Consider the following 20282-nt stretch of genomic DNA (forward strand, 5'->3'; position numbering starts at 1 on the left):
ACGGACAAGCATCCGTGTTTTGGTTAGTTTGACAATTTTATCTTCATATTCAAAGCTTGCTTCGAGACAAAGAGTCACAAATTAAACCCGGTCAAAAGCCCAAAACGCCCAGGTTTAAGTAGAGTAACTGATAAGTACATTTTATGCGCTAAGCCGAAGTAATCGTTTGGATCGGCAGGAAAAGCCCACAAAACCCCCTTTCGCTAAATAAAAAAAAAACTATTTGACTAAATCTTAAATATTTCATCGCCTTGAATTTCCATGATTTTAAGCAAAATCAAGAGAAACCCATCCGGTTTTCTTCGTTTTAATGCCTTCTCCACTTCTTTCAAACCTCCTTACCCATGCATTAATTCATATAACGCCTCCAAACTCTTGAGTAATTACCTTAAAGCTGGGAGAGTCAAAGAAGCAGAGAAATTGTTTGGTCAAATTCCCCAAAGAAACATAGTTTTATGGTCCATTTTGATTCATGGGTATTCAATAAATGGGCATCACATAAAATCCATGGAATCATATTCCCATATGCGAAAATCGGGTTTATTTCCTAATTCTTTCACTGTTGTTGGTCTTCTTGTTGGCATTAAAGGCTTGCAAAACTTTCTGTTGGGGCAATCAATTCATGGACTAATTTTGAAATGTGGGTTAAATTTCGACTTAGTTGTATGCACTGCAATGTTTAATACTTATGCTAGATGTGGAAATATAAGCGATTCGTATAAAGTATTTATGGAACTGGAGAACCCGGGTTTGGTTTCTTGCAATGCTATGATTGCAGGGTTTGTAACCAACGAACTCTTTGAAGAGGCTATTTTACTATTTAAGAAGTTAAGGAAATGTGGTTTGGTTCCTAATGTGGCTACTGCAGTATCTATCATTCAGAGTTGTGTTGGTTTAGACTTGAGAGCTGTATGCGAATCAATCCATGGTTTAATAGTTAAGTTTGGTCTTGCTTCGGATATAAGAGTCAATAATTCAGTACTTGACATGTACTCTTGTTTGATGGATTTGGATGCTGCTACAGCAATTTTTGAGGGCATGAAACACAAAGATGTTATCAGTTGGACAACAATGATGGGTTTATTAGTCAACCATGAATATGCTACTAATGCTATAGAGCTTTTCTGTAAAATGAAGGCTAGCAGGGTGAGTTACGATGCTATTGTTGTTATGAATCTTGTTTCAGCTTGTGCAATCTTAGGTGATTTGAGGAAAGGAAAACAAACCCATGCCCAGGCTGTTGTTTGTGGATTTGTATCAGAGCTTCCACTTGTGAACTCAATTATGACAATGTATTCTAAATGTGGTGATATAGATTCTTCTAGAACTTTGTTTGATCAATCAACTCAGAGGAGTTTAGTGTCATGGGCAGCAATAATTTCAGGATATCTACAAAATGGTTTCTCAAGAGAGGCTCTGAATCTCTTTATTAAGGTTAGACAGGAAGGATACTATCATTCCGATTCAGTAATGCTGATGAGTGCTTTAACAGCTTCCTGTGATATAGCTGCTTTTGAGCTCTGCCAGCAGCTCCATTGTTGTGCTTTCGAAGCTGGATACTCTTCCCATAGATCGCTTCAGAATACTCTGATATCAGCATATTCAAAATGCGGCAATATGGACCTTGCCGACTTTGTCTTCAAGGAGATGGGTTATCTTAAAGATGTAGTCTCTTGGAATGCAATTATAAATGGGTATGGTATCAATGGTCAAGGAGAAACAGCCCTTGCTCTCTTCCATGAAATGAGGAAAGGTGCAGAAGAGGCTGACGGTGCTACTTATTTGTCCATATTGAACGCTTGTAGTCATGGAGGATTGATAAATGATGCCCTGATTATTTTCAATAAAATGGTGGAAGATGATAAAATAAGGCCTAGCCAAGAGCATTATGGCTGTATCATTGATTTGCTTGCACGAGCAGGCTGTTTATCTGATGCAAGCAGTTTTGTTAGTCAATTAAGGATAGGTCCTAATGCTTGGAAGGCTTTTTTGAGTGGCTGCATGCTTCATGGTAATGTGGAGCTAGCTGAATTTGCAGCAAGAAAGGTCTTTGAGCTGGAGCCTAGGGGATCAGATCAAATTGTGCTCATTTCAAATGTTTATGCTTCTGTTGGTAGGTTTCAGGATTCAGAAGCATTGAGATTAGGCATGCAGAAGAAAGCATTGATTAAGAAGCCAGGAGTTAGCTTGCTCTATAGGAATTCTTATGACGGTGGTTGAAGATCCTTGATTTTCTGAAGTATAGAGAAGGATAACTGTACATGGCCATCTGTCAACGTGCAAATAGTATAACTTTGGGTCTGACTATTATTGAATGTAGCAGCTTATCCTAAGGAAATTTTACGAGTTCTGCCCAGATCATCCCATGTTGGGGAAAAGAATCTGGATATTGGAACAGATGGATTTTGATGGCTTTGCCGATTCAGTAAGTGGTTGTTAAAGACTTGCTATACACAGCAGCTTGTGTACTACTTCTATTCATGGTGATGGAACAGAGGAGTAACCGGTTAGGTAAAACCTAAGGGCTTTGGACCAGAGTATCCGGATCTTGGAAGACTTTTTGTCAACTTCTCAGTACCTTATGAAAGGATGGCCGTAGTATCAAACGAAGTTGATGGTGTTCAAGAATGATTTGAGGAAAGCAAATACATAGCATGAACGCTGATATTCCATAGATGACCAGAAAGAATACCCGATATGTGAGAAAATTTTCTGATGTTCCAATTATATATGTCAGTCGAAGCGAGATGCAGCTGCAAAGCTCTGGCTGAATCGACAGATCACAAGTATGTATGTATTGGTGGCAAAACTGTTGGCAGAAACCTAGACTTTCTTATAGAATACGTTTACAGAGGAAGTCTTCTTGTCATAAATTTAGCTTTAGAGTTATGCAGCAGGACCAGAAACGAATACGATCTGCTTCTTTTGCCACATATAGCAGTAATGGCTTACACAAACTGCTATAAATACGCATCTTATCTGCAACAATATCTTCGAAATTTATCATCCTGTAATTGAATTTGCCAATGCTCATCACAACTCTCAATTTTTCTCTCAACTTGGTTTTATTTTAGCTTCTCATGTGACTAAAGAGATTGAGATTGACCTTGTGATTACCTGTGTAAAGGAACTGCCCTTGAGCAAAACGCTGTTCCAAGTACTTTATGTTTTGTCGTTTCTCTAGGTAATAGCTAGTGCTAAACTGAACCAGGATTATAGATAACATATTGACTAACGTGTTCCTTCTGCTTCCATTACCCTTGGAACTTGGTTAATCAATCCCCTCTATGGTATATTAAATTGTGGAGATGCCTTGGATCCACGTGCCTTCACATCTCCCCGTTGCACCAAAATCTCAGGCAGCAGCAAGTCAGTTTCACCCCATCCACACGAGTCTCGCATGCCTGGCTAGTCTCCCTCTCCACTTGCTGAACCATCTCATTAATGCTTCACGTCCTATATATTATATGGTAAAAAAACGTTCTTTCTGCTTCTGCCCACATTGGTAATTTCATTAGCAAGGGTTTGAAACAATGAGGATATCGAATTCTCTTGCAGCCAACTGGAACTACGTTTGGACTGCTAGTATCTTGTTCTTCAAGTTGCTTCAGCCCATGAGATTTTTTTCTGTAGAAGGGAGTTACCCAACCATTACTCATCCACTTCAAATGCACATTCAATTCGAATAAGCTGAATTCAAGTAAGTCCAACGGTTGCTCCAAAATGATGTGTAGACAAGGATTTGTATTAAAAAAAAAATGTTGAAAATATATTACAATAACCTCCTCATTTTCTCACTCAAAAAGTAACAAATCTGCCTTTTAGCAGGTTGTATTAGGTAAGATCATATCAAAAGTAAGAATCCTCCTTTTCATGTGCTTCCAATCTCCTACGTGAATTATTTATTTAATTTTTTTGTTTGAGCCAATTAAATATATAAACTCAAGTTAATTGTTAAAGATGATCTTGACTTATTGTGAGTAAAATGTGCTGAAATTCATCATTCTCGTGATAATTATTAAATCGAATCCATCCTTATCAAATGTTACAGTAAAATACAAAAGCTGAAAAAGTTACTTACAGTCAACAACAATCACGTAATTTGTTCAATAATCAAATTTTAAATTCAAAAAATCTCAAATATATATATATATATATATATATATAAATTGACTTGCAATCAAATCCTTTCCGTAGAACTCTTAATTTTAGCGTAGGACCCTCAGGCCAAATTCGTATAGGGTCTCTCTTCGCCGTGCCAAACAATAGTTTGGCAATTTCCCCAATTCATGGCTGTTCTGTCTTTCTTTTCCCGCAATAGGAAAGAAAATTTGAAAAAAAAAAAACGACCTCGACAATTAATAGATTGGACTTTATGTATTACATAGAACCTTGCAATTTGATCCACACAAATCAAGCACTCCATGAACAATACATTATTTCAAGGTACTAAGGGCCCAGCCCAAGAGGTTTCCAACTTGGCAGAATAGTGACTTGGATGTGTACAAATTTAATGTGGTCGGCCAACCAATTTTGTTTCTTTTGAGTGCTTATTCGAAATGTTATCCTCCGCCATGAAAGATTATAGCCCACCATCTTCCGCCTCATCATTCAAAGAAATTAAAGTCCTATATATAGGACCCTCTCCTCTATCAATTTTAAAGAATAAAGTTAGGGCATCTATATGGGGCTAGCTGACAGAAAAATTAGATTGAAAGCAAAGATCATGGAAATCTAATGGGGGTGTAATTCTATTCCATGTTATGCCTTTAAAGGAGCTAAAGTGGCCCTTCTGGGGTGCCCAAGCACGAGGCCGAAAGAAAATTTAATGATGAAAACTGTCGAGTAGCAAAAGAGAAAAATGGTTACTCATTTTCATCTTTAATTTCCTTTAATTTTTGTGCTTTCATATTCTTTTGTTCCTTCCTGTTTGATTAGAAATTAAAGGGCGGTTGCCAGTTGGTTCCATTGACCAAAGTGTCCAATGATAATTCAAGAAACTCCGGCAAAGAAATGGTGAGAATTTGTTGAAGAATGCCATCCGCCATGAGTGAAAGCTTTTTGGAAGGAAAAAAAAAAGCGCACATGCAATTCTTTACTGAAATGTAAAACATTTATAATTCTATGTTGAGGTGGTAAAGCTTTGCCTCCTTAATCAGCGGAGTAAATAAAATGATTGACAGCTAGATTTTCGAAGACAAACGAGTTTATATAATCATATGGTTTTATAAATGAACTAATTCATTGCTTGGTAAAGCAATAGTGACAACCTTTTCAACGACTACAAGTTCCTAGCTTTAGAGCTAGAGCCAAAACAAGAATAGTCAGCACAGCAGGGCCGGGCATTCAATCCGCAATTTATTACCAGATATCGAGTGAATCAATAACCAAAAACCAACACCTTGACAAAGCCATATTTGCTGCGGGAATGACGATCCATCAGTTGACTGACAGATCATTGCATGGGCTGTTCTGCTTGAAATTTTCAGCAATCGCATTTCTTGACTTTCTTGCCAGTGACCTGAGTCACCTTATTGACCCCACAATGATCTCCTCAACATTTATTTACAAGATTAAGCAGTCCTGTTAACTTCATCCCCCCAATCCCCTTGGTTTTGATGGGACAATGGGTGGTAAATGATAAGTCAATTATAAACAATTTTGACCCTTGAATTAAAATATGGTTTGCTCCACAGTGATAGAGATTTTTTTGTCTGATAATTTTCTTAGCACTGTTCTGTATATATAAACTTCTCAAGTTTATAAATACACAAGATTATGGAGATAATAATAAAGTAAAATTAAAGGAAAAAACTCACACTAAACCACCCTCAAAACCAGTTTTTGAAAGGCTCTCCTAATCCTACCCGAAACAAAACACACAAAAAGGAACGTGGTGCTTCGCCTTCATTATGCATAGCAACTTCTACACTTACGCTATACTGTCTCCCCTGATTCAATATTTTAACCACCATCTACCAAAGTGACCCAATTCATCGATCAAAACCTACATTGATCGAATCCCAAAGGTCACTAGTTTACAAGGGATCGAGTTGAGTAACTACAATGGGGCTCCTCACCACATGCTTAGTCCCATCTGTCCAAGACAGTGACCCGAAAACAGCTCCAGCATCATCCAGCACCAGGTGCTTGCTATCTGCTGTTATGGTCACCGAAAAGCTCCTCTTCTTAACCGCTGGTGTGAACACTAACTTCACCGGCTTCATTGTCACAGTCACCCCTTTTGGTGCCTCTATCTTGGCGACGTAAACTGCATTTGCTTGACCCACATTAGTCACGGTCCTAATAAACGTCTTGCTCGTCGGACCCCTTGATGTGGTTGAAAACAATGCAGCAATTGAAGGGTAGTTAAGATTCTCAGGCAAAGGCTTCTTCATTGGACAAACTGCCAGAGATCTCGTAACAACTTGTACTAACTTTGGACTATAACCAATAGCACACAAGAAGTTTTCATAATCATTGTTAGTAATATCATAAATAAGTCCCGGATCCATTGCACGATCTAGATTTAGATGCCCAGCACCAAAATCATAAGGAGTCGACTGCTTCCCAGTTGCTTCATCAATCATAGGCTGTTTCTTATTATCAGTTATACTTGCGGTAGTCATCATAGCGGATCGAATTGCCGCTGGACTCCAATCAGGGTGTGCAGATTTAAGCAAAGCCGCTGCACCACTAACATGAGGGCAAGCCATTGAGGTTCCTGATAGAATATTGAACTCTGTTTTCCGTTGATCAGAATCTAACCCAGTTGGACCAACAGCATCAGTCCAAGCAGCCAAAATGTTAACCCCAGGAGCAATCAAATCCGGCTTAAGAATTTCAGGGTTCAACCCATTGGGTCCTCTGCCAGAAAAGGAAGCCACAACAGGCGCAGGCTTGATACCAATGACAGTACCCTTAACATCAATGGTAGCCGTTGGATTCGCTGATGATGAAATATATGATTTGATAGCATCCCCTTCGTCTGACCCAAGAGCACAAGCGGGCAAAAGATGAGCATCACCCACCAATCCTTCACCATTTGAAGCACCATTAGCAAGAATCATGCCGACTCCTCCAGCTTTCTTCACAACCAAACCTTTAGCCACTCTCGGACTACTCCCGCGATCACAAATTACTATTTTTCCCTTAACAACATTAGGGTCAAGCGAATTCTCCATGCATATAGAAGCCGAGAGTCCCCCTGATTTTCCAGGATAAACCAACGAATACATCTTTCCTTTTAACTGCTCGCCTGAGTACAACGACACACCGTTTAACCTCCTCCCATCAGCGAGGATGACGTCAGCAGGGAAATTCCTGTCGATTGTTCCCGCTCCAACGGTAACCAACCAAGGAGCAAGATTGGTAACCGACATTAAATTAGGCCCATCGTTTCCAGCGGAAGATGACACAAATACCCCTCGCGAAACCGCACCGTATGCTCCGATCGCGATTGGGTCGAGATAATAAGGAGAAGAGATTCCGTCTCCGCCGCCAATCGAAATGGAAATGACATCAACGCCATCATTAACGGCGGCATCGAAAGCGGCTAAAATGTCGGAATCGAAACAACCTGAATCCTTCCAACAAACTTTGTAAACTGCCAGTCTTGCTTTCGGCGCAACTCCTTTCGCGATTCCAGCGGCGTAACCTTCCATGCTGGCCCGATATGAGTGTCTTCCAGCAGCGGTTGAGGCCGTGTGGGTGCCGTGACCGTCAGCATCTCTCGGGGACATGAATTCGATCGTTTCATTGATTCCGGCGATCGGACCACCCAGCCCTGCAGCTGCTTCATGACCTTTAGAGAAGAATCTCGCTCCGATTAATTTGCGGTTACAGTTTTTAGCAACAAATTTGGCTCCGGTTTGGCAAACTCCTTTCCACCGAGCCGGAACGGGTCCAAGATTCGTGTCCGAGAAGCTACGTCGTTCGGGCCAAACTCCAGTGTCGAATACTCCTATTATGACATCGGATCCGTAATCGGAGTCCGACCAAAGTCCATGTTGGTTTCGGAGTCCGAGGAACTGAGGGGAGCGAGTTGTGTGAAGTTCGCGGCGGCGGTCTTCAAAAACAGCAAGTACTGAAGGGTGGTTACTGAGGGAAGCGGCGTGGGTTTCAGTTAAAGACGCTGAAAAGCCATGGAAAACCGTGTCGTAAATATGGAGGATTCGAGTTGGTTCGGCGAACTCGGAAGTGTACCAGTGATAATGAGTGGGGAAAACGGACGGCTTTGATTGAGAGTCTACACGGATGATGAAGGTCTTTACCGTCTGATCAGTGGAAAACGAACTTGGAAAATTAAAGAAAATGAACAGAAGGAACAGTAAAGGAAGAAAACTGGAGAGAAGTGTCGCCATTTGAAAAACAGGAGAGACAAAGTGAAGGAGTGAAGTGAGTGAGTGTTCGCTGGCCGACAGAGACGGAGTGATACAAGAGATATTATTATTGATTATTCTAAAACGGCTTCGTTTTGACTGTTTGAAAGATAACTGAGATTTTATTTGATTTTTAAATTTTCAATTAGTAAAAGCGATGGTTATGGGAATGGGGTAGGTGAGGAATTTGGCACATAATGTTTAATGATGACCGTTGGATTAGTGGGGGTTCACTACTGATGTTTGATCAGACGGATATAAAAATATTACTAGAATCTAATAATTCCCTAACTGCATTATAAAAAGTGCAAGGAAACAGGCTTCTTATTCTCTACCCCAAAGTAGACGACAAAGATAAACCCACGCTTTCATTTAAACGACTGGTAGATAAACTGTAAACATGGAGAAAAAAATTTTTTTAAGTGTCCGAAGGAGACCAAAATTTTGAAGCTAAATCAGGGTGATCTCGGATGATATTTGAGTCAAGTGGTTTGGTTTTCTGGACAAGAAGAAGCATTGCATGAATTGAAACATACATTTTTCATGCAAATATCAACTCTCAACGGACATCGGCAATGTGAATTTGAATATGATGAAATAAGAGATATTGCTAAAAAAGGATGTTACCCTTCATTTATCTTTTTATCTAATCCCATGTTCTTTGGTTATAAGAAAAAGATGATAGAGAAAACTTCAGGCAGCAAGACTTGTCAGAACTCAATTTAATGTATTAGGTTTTAGAGATAAACAAATTTGGTAGGTATACAAGTATAAATAACTTTTAAATTATAAATTTATTTTAATTAATTTATATAATTATTTAAAAAATATGATAATAAATAAATTTAAAATTCAAATTCAAATACTTACAATCAAAGTTATTAATATTGTACCAAATTTTTTATTTTTTTAAAAAATAATATATATCGGTATCAATTATTTTAGTATATTAATTTAAATTTTTTGATTTAATACAAATATATTTATAAATATGCATGAACTTATACATTATAATATTATTAATAAACCACGAAATAAATATATAGTATATTCAAATTAAATAAATAAATTTAAAAACATAAAAAATAATATCATAAAATTTTCATGATATTTTTAAATTTAATCTGACCATATGATATTTAAATAAGTATTTTTTCATATAAATATTAAGATAAAAACAAAGAGATGAAAAAATTAATTAAAACTTTATGATTGTTAAATTTTATAAAAACAGTATAATTTTTTTTTTCAAAAAAATTTGAAATACTTATAATTTTTTTTTTGAAAAAATAAAATATAAAATCATAAACTTTTGTTTGAAAAAATAAAGTATAAAAAAATAAAAAAAATTCAACTTTTAAATATTATTTTATCAATTAATTTTATTTTTATTTGATTAAAAATAGTTAAATAACAAAAAATAAGTTAAAAATTATAAAAATATATTTCATATTCATGTACCAATCAAAACATACTATTTAACTTAACTTTACTGAAACAAGTCAAAACTAATGAAAACAATAAATATTATCTGATATTAATTTTGATAAAAAAAATCATCTTTAAATATATTGTATTTTGGTATAATTAGAGTATACTAGTTGGTGTGATCTGTAATAAAATTAGATTAATAACTATAGTTATAACTCATTTTTTTAATCTAAATTATGATATATTTAAAAGAAATGTAAAATAACCTTTGTAGCAATGAGAAAACTATGGTAATGTAGTAATTTTTTCACTAGCATTGATGGTATAATACAACAGGTACTATAAAAAGACTCAAATAATTATGTGATTTTGAAAAGCAAACTCAATAATTAAGGGTCCATTTGCATTAACAATTAAATTAATTTTAATAAAATTGAAACTAATGATTTATGAAGAGATTAATTTTTATAGTGTTAAGATTAAGAATAATTATTGTGATATATATTTAGATGTAAATATAATAATAATAATAATAAAATTTAATACGATAATGAATATTTTAAAAAAAATTATTATTGCAATTAAAAATATTTTTATATTTTTATTTTACGGTTAAAGTAATTGACTGCCTTAAATAAAATAATTGACTATCCAAAGATCGAATGAACCATTATACCCTTCTACAAACTGGAGGGACGACGTGCACTCCATGATTTAATTGGAGCCAAAAACTCCAGTGTTATAGAATCCAAGCTTCAAATTAAGAGTATTTTGACTATCATTATCAATGTTTTATTTTTTCTGATTCCAGTAGCAGATTTGGTTGGACTAGGACATAAATACTACTAAAGATTAAAAAAAAAATTTTTTAGCAAATTGCTTTCATAATCTATACCTATATTAGCATTAAGTTTTATAAAAAATTAAAATTTAAATTGTAACAAAATTTGCAATAGATGCTGTACTGAACAATTTTTGTTCTTAATAAGATAGCCATTTTTGTGAAAAGAGGATTTGAATGTAACTCATCGAGGTGGAGATAAAAACCATTTATGATTGCATCAAATGCTTAACTCCTATACTTACAAATTTAAATGCAAATCTACTTTACAGCTGTAAATACAAAATTTCTTCAAATAAAAAAAAAAAAGGCATCTAATTAAATCTGTGAGACTGTTTTTTTAACTAAAAGTAAGGGAATATGACAGGAAGGCTACAGACAAACAAACTGAGGGCTTCTATTTTAGGCATCGTAGGTAGATAAATGGGCAACATTGTCGCTGATATCGAACATAAAACATGCAAATCATCATTTGACTGAACCCACTCGATTCGTGGAAATGGACGGTGTAGATTACCCCCGTACATCAAGTTTTGTTTTCTGGTGGACATGTGATCATTTCGATAGCTTTTGAGCTGGATAAAGTGTCTGTTGTTGGCGACTTGGCGGTGTACGGTTGATGACGCGGTATTTGACAAATTAAAAAAAAAAAAAAGAAAAAGGTTTTACAATTATGCTCTCGTTGAGAGTCGAACTCAAGACCTCCCGCTTACTAAACGGGTGCTCTAACCATCTGAGCTACGAGAGCTTGTTGACTGGTTCCAGAATATTTTTAAATATATTCTATATCTGATTTTTTGGGAGACCGATCGGTGGAATGGAATTTAGTCGGTCGAACACGTGTTGTCTGTTGATGCTGAAAAGAGGACATTTGTTTGTCAGGATGTCCATCTGTACCAGATCACATGCGAGCAGAAGCCCCATGGATGGGCAGACATTAAAACTGGGCTAACTTTCAAGTGCCACGTTTCTGCCCCTTCGGCCACCTTGAGGGATACTACTGTTTCAATGGGATTACACTTCACATGTTCAATTGCTCTGATATAGTCATGGATAATTGGACATGGAATTCTGGATGTCAGACACAATTTAAAAGGAGAAACTGCCCTTTTTCACGTTGGAAATGATTCTTTTTGGGCAGCTCTAATATAATCTCTCAAGTCAAAGCGTAAAAGGGTTGTCTAGTAACTAATTCTTTCATGTATTCTCTGAAGCTATGTTTTTGTATAATTATTTTGATTGCATTTAACGTAATTATCGACAATTGTGTTTCTAAAACCAATTTAGTCCATTATTCCATTTTAGATATAGTTTTGTCTCGTTTACTTTCATGTTAATGTTCATTAGGTATAATATTGTAGACATCAAATTTTATCCGGATCTACAATTTTCAATCTTTGATTTAATAATAATAATAATAATATTAATTTAATTAATATAAAAAATAAAAATAAAAGTGATAATTGATAAAAAAAAAAAAAAATCATGATGACAGTGGTGCCTTACATGCCATCATTGCCACCCACCCTATCACCACCATCTCTAATCTCATCAGAACTCATGCACTTCATTTGGCTCAATTGCTCGAAACCATCAACCTTACCTTGCCATTACATCCATAACTCGCCGGACGTATGCTCTATTGGTTATCACCATTTTCAATCCTATAAAACCTCCCAACGTTTTCCCTTTTAACCTCTCTCGGACATCCCCTCTCAGCCTCTCTTAGATACCCTCTCTCGAAAATCTTCGGACAAATCTTCGAAACCTCTAGAGATATTGCTCTCAGCATCTTCTCGTTTCGAGCTCAAACACCAAGTCAAACATCTCCCTTTAACAACCCTAAACAAAACTCACACTAACCAAAAAAAAAAAAAAAAACAAACAGAAAAACAAAAACAAAAAAACAAACACAATCCTCTTCGTAGGGAGGAACCCAGCGTCGAGCTACCTGCAAAAGCAAAAAATATATATCAGTTTCATTTCGAAAAAAAAAAAAAAGGTAGAAAACTTTAAGCCTCGATCTACGATGATCGGAGTTGTTTTTGACAAAACGGACGTTGGATCTGAAAAGAGGGCATTGAGGTAAACGTTTGGGAGTATTTTTGATATTTTTCGACAACCAACGACCACCATCAACGATCGTTGGTGGTGACCCAGGCGGCGACAGACGTCGGATTCTGGCCAAAGCCAGAGAGGATTTTTTTGGCGAGAAATCTTTTTTTTTTCTGAGAAAAGGGTGAAATGAATTAAAAAAATTTGACTTTTATAGAAAACATAGGAGCAAAACGACGTTGTTTTGAGCATATGACCAAAACGACGTCGTTTCAAGTATAAGAGGATCCGTGCGTGAACCGAACCTGACCCGAGATCTGCGCAAACTGACCCATCAACCCGCCTCAGTCACCTTTCAGTCGGTTTGGACGAACCGCAGTGAATCGGTTCAACTAAACCTGACTAAACCGCTCCTCAGTCGGCTCAACCGAACCGTACGTCAAACTAAACCTTTTTCGGTCCAACCGAACCGTCGTTAATCAGACCGTTGATCGGTCCGATTTAGGTAAAAAAAATTTTATTTTTTATTTTTTTTATATATTATTATTTTTGTTATTTTGAGTATTTTTTATGTTTATGTATGATGAATTTTTAAATTTGTTAGGATAAATATTTAATTGTTTTAATAATAATAAAAATAAAAACAAGTAAGACAATAATTAAAAATATATATTAAAAATGCTTTAAAATAATAATAATAATAAAATATTTTTTTTATTTTTTATGCCTAGATGTTAGAGGGAATAAAACATATCCTAAAAATAATTTCACCTAGATGTTGAAAAATTATTATTAATAAATTTTCATAAAATATATATATAAGAAATTTTTGATTAATTTTAAAAAATCGCTAAAATTGAACTTGCTCCAAAAATTCACTTAGATGTTGGAAATTTTTAGAGATGTTCGTATTTTCTTAAAAACGAAACCTTAAACACTAATTCTTAAATTCAAACTCCTAAAATCCAAACCCCTAAAATTCAAAACTCCTAAAATCCAAACCCCAAACCTCAAATTTTAAAAATTAAAACCCTAAAAACGAAACTCTAAATTTTTCAAACCCTAAAATTAAACCTTAAAACTTCCAAACCCTAAAATCCAAAACCTTAAAATCCAAACCCTAAAAACGAAACTCTAAATTTCTCAAACCCTAAAATTAAATCTTAAACCTCCTAACCTTAAAAATGAAACTCTAAACCTTCCAAACCCTAAAATTAAAACCTTCATCTTTCAAACCCTACAATCAAAACCCCAAACCTCTAAGCTCTAAAATCAAAACTTCAAACCTTCAAACCTTAAAATTAAACCGTAAATCCTTTAAACCCTAAAACCAAAACTTCAAATCTCAAACCTTAAAATCAAAATCCCAAATCTCAAACCCTAAAATCCAAAATCCTAAACCTTAAAATCTAAAACCTTAAAATCCAAAATTTTAAAAATCCCAAATTTGGTACAAAAACCCAAATAATTACCTGAAACTCACCAAATCTTTAAAACCTCAACCCATACCCAAGTTTAAAACCATTCTGAAACTTTAAAGATATGTGCGAAAATCTCAAATGGAGTAATTTATTCTCGAATGTCGCCTAGATGATGGAGTTTTTAAGAAACTTTATTCCATTAAGTTTTTCTTGCAAGTCCTTAATGAACTTTAATAATGAATCGAAAAATTCAATAAATAAAAAGTATAATAACATAAAATGAGATCTTAAATATGAACAGTCGCATCTAAACTCCGCTTAGAAGTTGAGGAGTCAAGATGGTCTCATAATATTTAAGAATCTAATTTCAAATTTGCATTTAATTATACATAGCACCTATTAGCTTACATGCATTTATTTGTTATTGTTTGCACTCATTTTGTATATTTGTTTGTTACCTGATAGTATCATCCTTTATTTTTTTTTTCGCACAAAATATTTTTTTATTTACTTGTTTTTAAAAATATGCAATTTTAAAACAAAATAAAAATAACATTCCGAAGGAAATAATTCTTGGTACTCTGGCTAGATGTTGGAAAGTCACCAACAATTTTTTATAAAAAGTGTTATTTTATTTTAAGGATTGCTGTATTAAATCTTAAGTGAAAATAGTTATTTTAAATTTTGCTTAGATATTGGAAAATTTTAATATAATTCTTTAACTTAAAGATTTTCTTAATATTTTTAAATAAAAATTTTAGCAAAAATATTTTTTTAAACGAAAGAAATTAATATTAAATTTCAAGTCAAAACCATTTTATCCAACTTCGAAAATAATGCATGATTAAATGGTATCAATTTATGGGCGTTGTGGAGGTGCTAATCATTCCCCACACATAACCGACTCCCGAACTCAACCTAATTTTCGTAAATCAAAATTTATCTTTTTGATAAACTTTAAACTCGCTTTTATAGTTTTATTAAAAAGATAAACTTTTGGGTGATCAATTATACCCTAACAAAGGTTGGTGGCGACTCTCTTTTATTTTTTTCGATTTTAAAACACTTTACGTCTGACGGTCCCAAAACTGTTACGATAAATATGAATCGTAGTTTGTAAATGTTGAAATTGAAATGTGACCTGTTAAATGATATTTATTAAAAATAATTATAAAATCAATTAAATTAAATTTTAATTTTTACTTTCATGTTAATGTTGAGTAAATCTTGTGTTAAAATGATTGATTCACTATCATGTTACTCTAAAGTCTGAACAGTTACTATATCAAAAGCAAGGTTTCCCGCTCACAAATCGTTACTCATACAGTGACATTCATATCAATAACTTTGTCAACTTCAAATGCATGCATGTTCGACAGAATTCAGCTTGATTTTAGAAAGTTTTGATAAGAAAAAAACAAAAAAGTTGAGGCCCAATATTTTGCATAGGTAACTAGGCAAGTTCAGCTTGATGGTCCAGTCCTTAAGGCCTAAAATGTTGCATATAGCTTCAATTAAGTTTGGTTTATTGAAGGGCCAGGCTCTTGATGGGTTGTCACAATTTGGTGTCTGTTTACAAATCATGTCTTTAATTGAAGGCTGAAGCTTGAATTTGGGAGAGAGCAAGGGCAATTGTTTAATCATAGAATTATACCAACCTTTCAAGATGAACTGCCCTTACCCAAATTGCTCCACAGTCTGAATAGCCCTACTATAAATGCTTAGAATTATTATCGCTAGCATATGGTAATGAAGGGATTACCCTAAAATGGTAATAGCATTAAAGCATTAGAGGTTACAATAAGTAATCAGCTATCCTCCTCAATGAAAGAACAGAATGGTTAGTACAATTGCAATCAAAGCAAGGAAAAGGATGCTCTCTATCTTTGAATTCACAAGCTTTATCCATGATTAGTTGCCAAAAATCAAGGTTACCTAACTGCTAGATCATAAAATATAAGTTTGACAAGACAAAAAGGTGCACAAACAGGAGAATGAAAAACGTCATACATGAACAATGTTCTCAAGTAGTTAGGTGCCAAACCATAATTATTTGTGGTAATTATATATGGCCCATGACATCGATTTCCATCTTCACAGAATTCATAACCTATCTCTTGTTTGAGTGTTCGCTGTTCTGCTATCTTCCTAGTCACCATTTTATTTATTGCATGCAGTCTTTATACTACTGCAGAAACCTCAGAAATCAACTGGACATGCCATGTATATGATTTTAAGGACAGTTGAAGTAACTTGTTATGGCTAGATTCATATCCAGTAAGCATATGAAAACTGCTACCTGTAAACAACATTTTTTATTTTGCATATTTTGCCAATCTTTGTTGATTTGTTAATTTCCTAGTCAGGGGTGACTTGAATCATCGTCTCATAAGGACCAGTCACCAATCTAATCCATTATGGTTTGGGTGTCGTGAGCTGGGCAACCCCCGCAAAGAAAAAAAAAACCCAAAATTGGATCATTTCATTTTCTCATGTCACTGCCAACTTTCTTTTAGCAGTAGACAGCTTTAATTCTCCAGCTTTTTCCTTTTGGACAGAATAGCATGCTCAAAATCAAACCCCGAGGGTTACCTATCAGCATAAAAGTTGATGTTTCTTACACTTCTGGAATCTCATTTTCTAATATTTAGCAAATCTTGCAGTGAAGTATTGCATTTTCATAATTGAAAATAAACGGTGAAAGATGGGAAAGTAAGTTCAAAAAGGATTATTATCCCCATAAATGAACTAGTTTTGGTAAAGGAGATCTGCCCCAACTTAGGACTTGATTGCCCAACAAGCAATTCTTACAGCCTATTATTTTATTAGTGAAAGTGAAAAGGAAGGAAAACCCATGGGGCATTTGGTGTTTTACCATTAAAAGGCCAAAAATTTTCCATCTTTTTTACCTTTTTTCATGATTAAAAAAGTGGAATTGATGGATGTTTTGTCCTCAAAGTAGCGCACATGGGACATCAAAATATTATTACATATTATAAGATTAACTTACATTAGTGCTAAAAATCTAGCAAAAAAGTAACAACAACAACAAAGAAAGAAAGCACATATTGTTGGAGTTATTAAATAAAAGTAAGATGCTCATAAACATGATTTATATTCCTAATCACTACTAATTGGCTTTGTCCTTAATCACATCCATCCCCATCTCAGTTGGGTCCGTTGCTTGAACTTCATAGTGGATGCCATCTAGCACTCTCCTCAGCCCATCTTTGGATGTTGCGTACAGCATTTTTGCTCTGATTCTTGATGCCGTTGGGGACCTATTGGACCATCAGATTTAAATCCATGGAAATTTGTTCTTGGATTAGTAAATAAGATAAACTAAAAAGGTCGAGTGTTAATTTGGTGAATGATGATCAATCTCACTTGCATTTTGACTAAGCTATCAAATCATACTATATGTTATTATTAGAAATAAAATATAATCCTAAGGCATAGAGATGCTTAGATTCCAATTTATGAAATGTACCCAATTAATGTTCCCTCCCCCTCCAAAAAAAAAACAAATCAAAATCTCAATTATTTACGTATTATTAACCCACTAGATAAAATAATATGCTAATTAATTTTTTATACAAAAAATATCACAATTTGAAAATAATTTTTTTAAATACTAAAATTTAAATAAAAATTTATTCATATATTTAAAGGTGATTATATAAATCAATTAAATTAAATTTTATATTCAATACATTATATAGCATTTTACCCTTGTATAAATAATTAAGTGCCTATGTTAGAAGGGACAAAATGGACAATTCGAAAGGTACTATACGATTTGAATTCTAGTATATATAACGAAGTAGAAAGAGCGACGGACCATGCAATGAAGAAGATCTTGCTTTTCCGGCAATTATCAACGGTGACGAAATCAAAATCAAATACAGCATATCGGCAATCATCGGTAGGCAATGAAGCAGCAAGATCATCGTAGCTTTCGCCGGGGCCGCCGACCTTATCGACGGTCACCAGCCTTGATTTCTCATCAATCTTGAACACTATATATCTATGCACTTTCTTCCATTTCATCTCCATGAATGAGGTCTTACACTCATCAGTGACCCACATCCCAGTCGTAGCCTGTACAGTATCATACACCCAAACACACTGAATTATTATGGATGATTACAGGTAAAATGACATTAATTAAAAAAAGAAAAGAAATGGGATGTACCATCTTGAAAGCCATAGCCATTGTTGTTGAATTGTTTGAGTTAGCTCAATCTTTGTCTTCTCTTTGTTGCTGACACTTGAAACTGAAGGTTGTAATGGACTTTATATAATGAAAAAGTTTTGGAAATGCCACTAAAGTTCACTAATAATTACAATTGTAACCCTACTAGATATGTTCTGTCGAGGGAATAGCTTTGTTTGGGAAAAACAGTGATGTAATTTATTAATATTATCGAACTCAGTTTATGAAAAATATAATTGATATTTATGAAGGATGTTAAAGTGTCATAAAACCATTAACAAAATTTACTAATATTTAATTAAACACTAATTATAGATTTGTTTATTCATAAATAAGTTTAATTCAATTTTATGATATAATTTATTTATTAATTTCTTTTATCAAAGTACTAAACCTGAATTATATGAAAATTTGTACTTGAAAGTAAAAGGTAAGAACAAAAAACGTGATAGTGACAACTATATAACTAGCAATTTAGAATTATATTAGTGTCGTACTTAATTATTTAGTCTAATGAAAGGCTTATTAATTTGGTTAGAAAGAGAAATTTTCAATAAATATAAAAAAATTTTAAAATTTAATTTAATTAATTTATACTATTATTTTAAAAAAGTTAACGTTTAATAAATTTAAAATTTAAAAATAAAATTTTATAATTATTTTCTCTATTTCTACTAAAAAATTATGAATTATTTTATTTTTATAAGATTTTAATTTATTTTTAAACTTTCTTATCCAATTATGTATTTAATTTAAAAAATATTACGCGCTTAAATTTTTTTAAATTCATAACTTTCAAATGTAAATTTTAATAATACGTCAATTAATATAAGATATAATTGGTATTATAAATTATTTCATTAATGACAAATCATAAGAGATTTATTAAAAAAAAAAATTAGAAAACTTCCGGAGCCCATTAATTTGAGCAATAAATTTGAACCATCTTCTCGGTCAATGAATAAAGAGAGTTGGTTTCCTACTTTATTTTCTTTTTCTAGTTATTTTCGCCTTCCTAATAAAGCGAACCGGATAAGTTTGAATTTTTCACGGAGAGGAAAATTTTAAAATTTTTATTTCTTAATAGAAGTAATTTTAAATTTATTTACTTAAATATGATATTTTATACCATATTAATATTATATTAATATTGTATCATATTCTTTAAATAATTATTTATATTTTAAAATAAAATTTTTAAAAATTAAAACACTGTTTATTTTACTAAACAATCATCTTTTAAAGCAACTAACATTATTTTTTTTCTCAATTATGAAATCTAACTGCTTAACTTTTGATGACTTTTTAAAATTCAATTATACAATGATGTGCAGCTGTCCCTAACTTTTCATCAAATATTTTGCCTAGGCCATATGGTAAAACTAAAACCACTGTCACTCCTTTTTTTTTTTTTTAATTAAATTTGATAATTTGTATTATTATATCATATAAAATATTATATTTATATTATATTTTATATAAAAATAATTTATTACAATTTGTGTTGTCAACACGAAATCATAAAATATAATTTTTTAATTTTATTAAATTTATTTATAATTTTTTTAAAATTTTAAATAGTATTATTTTTATATTATTTATTCGTATTATTTTTATATTGTATCATTATATTATATTTTAAATTGTCAAATCTACTTTTAACTCAAACTTCCTAAATTAAAACTAAAAAATTTTCAAACTAAAACTCGTGGATGTTTGGTTTTAGCTTAATTTTTTTGGCCTATAAATTTAGCTTGATTAATTAATTAATTAATGTGTTATTTAAATCTTTGTTTCTGACATAATTATCAATTAATTTGCAGATTTCAGTTAAGTAAATTCTTTTCAAAAAAATTTGCTAATAAATTACACTGTTCAGTAACTTTTTTTCTGGTTCAATTTACCCTATCTCCTGTTCCTAAAGTAAATTTACCAAT

At 33.3% G+C, this 20282-nt stretch overlaps 3 protein-coding genes and 1 non-coding gene across 4 annotated transcripts; 1 reads left to right on the top strand and 3 right to left on the bottom strand.

Annotated features, from left to right (window-relative positions):
* The first annotated feature begins 118 nt into the window (after positions 1 to 118).
* LOC111308753 (pentatricopeptide repeat-containing protein At4g13650-like) lies at positions 119 to 3068 on the top strand. Its single transcript, XM_022907328.2, has one exon. It carries the CDS (start codon positions 262 to 264, stop codon positions 2218 to 2220), a length of 1959 nt encoding a protein of 652 aa, XP_022763063.2. The 5' UTR covers positions 119 to 261; the 3' UTR covers positions 2221 to 3068.
* Positions 3069 to 5721: 2653 nt separating this feature from the next.
* LOC111308756 (subtilisin-like protease SBT1.6) lies at positions 5722 to 8468 on the bottom strand. The gene has a single exon (XM_022907332.2). It carries the CDS (start codon positions 8361 to 8363, stop codon positions 6039 to 6041), a length of 2325 nt encoding a protein of 774 aa, XP_022763067.2. The 5' UTR covers positions 8364 to 8468; the 3' UTR covers positions 5722 to 6038.
* Positions 8469 to 11327: 2859 nt separating this feature from the next.
* Positions 11328 to 11401, bottom strand: TRNAT-AGU (transfer RNA threonine (anticodon AGU)). Its single transcript has one exon. It is a non-coding gene; the product is annotated as a tRNA-Thr (tRNA).
* A 5698-nt stretch (positions 11402 to 17099) lies between these two features.
* On the bottom strand, positions 17100 to 18398 carry LOC111308224 (actin-depolymerizing factor 5). The gene is made up of 3 exons (XM_022906539.2): positions 18325 to 18398; positions 17971 to 18230; positions 17100 to 17410 (listed from the first exon to the last, which is right to left on the bottom strand). The coding sequence occupies exons 1-3, from the start codon at positions 18343 to 18345 to the stop codon at positions 17260 to 17262; spliced, it is 432 nt and encodes a 143-aa protein (XP_022762274.2). The 5' UTR covers positions 18346 to 18398; the 3' UTR covers positions 17100 to 17259.
* Between the last annotated feature and the right edge of the window lie 1884 nt (positions 18399 to 20282).

This window comes from Durio zibethinus, chromosome 2 (genome assembly GCF_047325235.1).
Source record: "Durio zibethinus cultivar Kanyao isolate XHJ-2024 chromosome 2, ASM4732523v1, whole genome shotgun sequence".
NCBI lineage: Eukaryota > Viridiplantae > Streptophyta > Magnoliopsida > Malvales > Malvaceae > Durio > Durio zibethinus.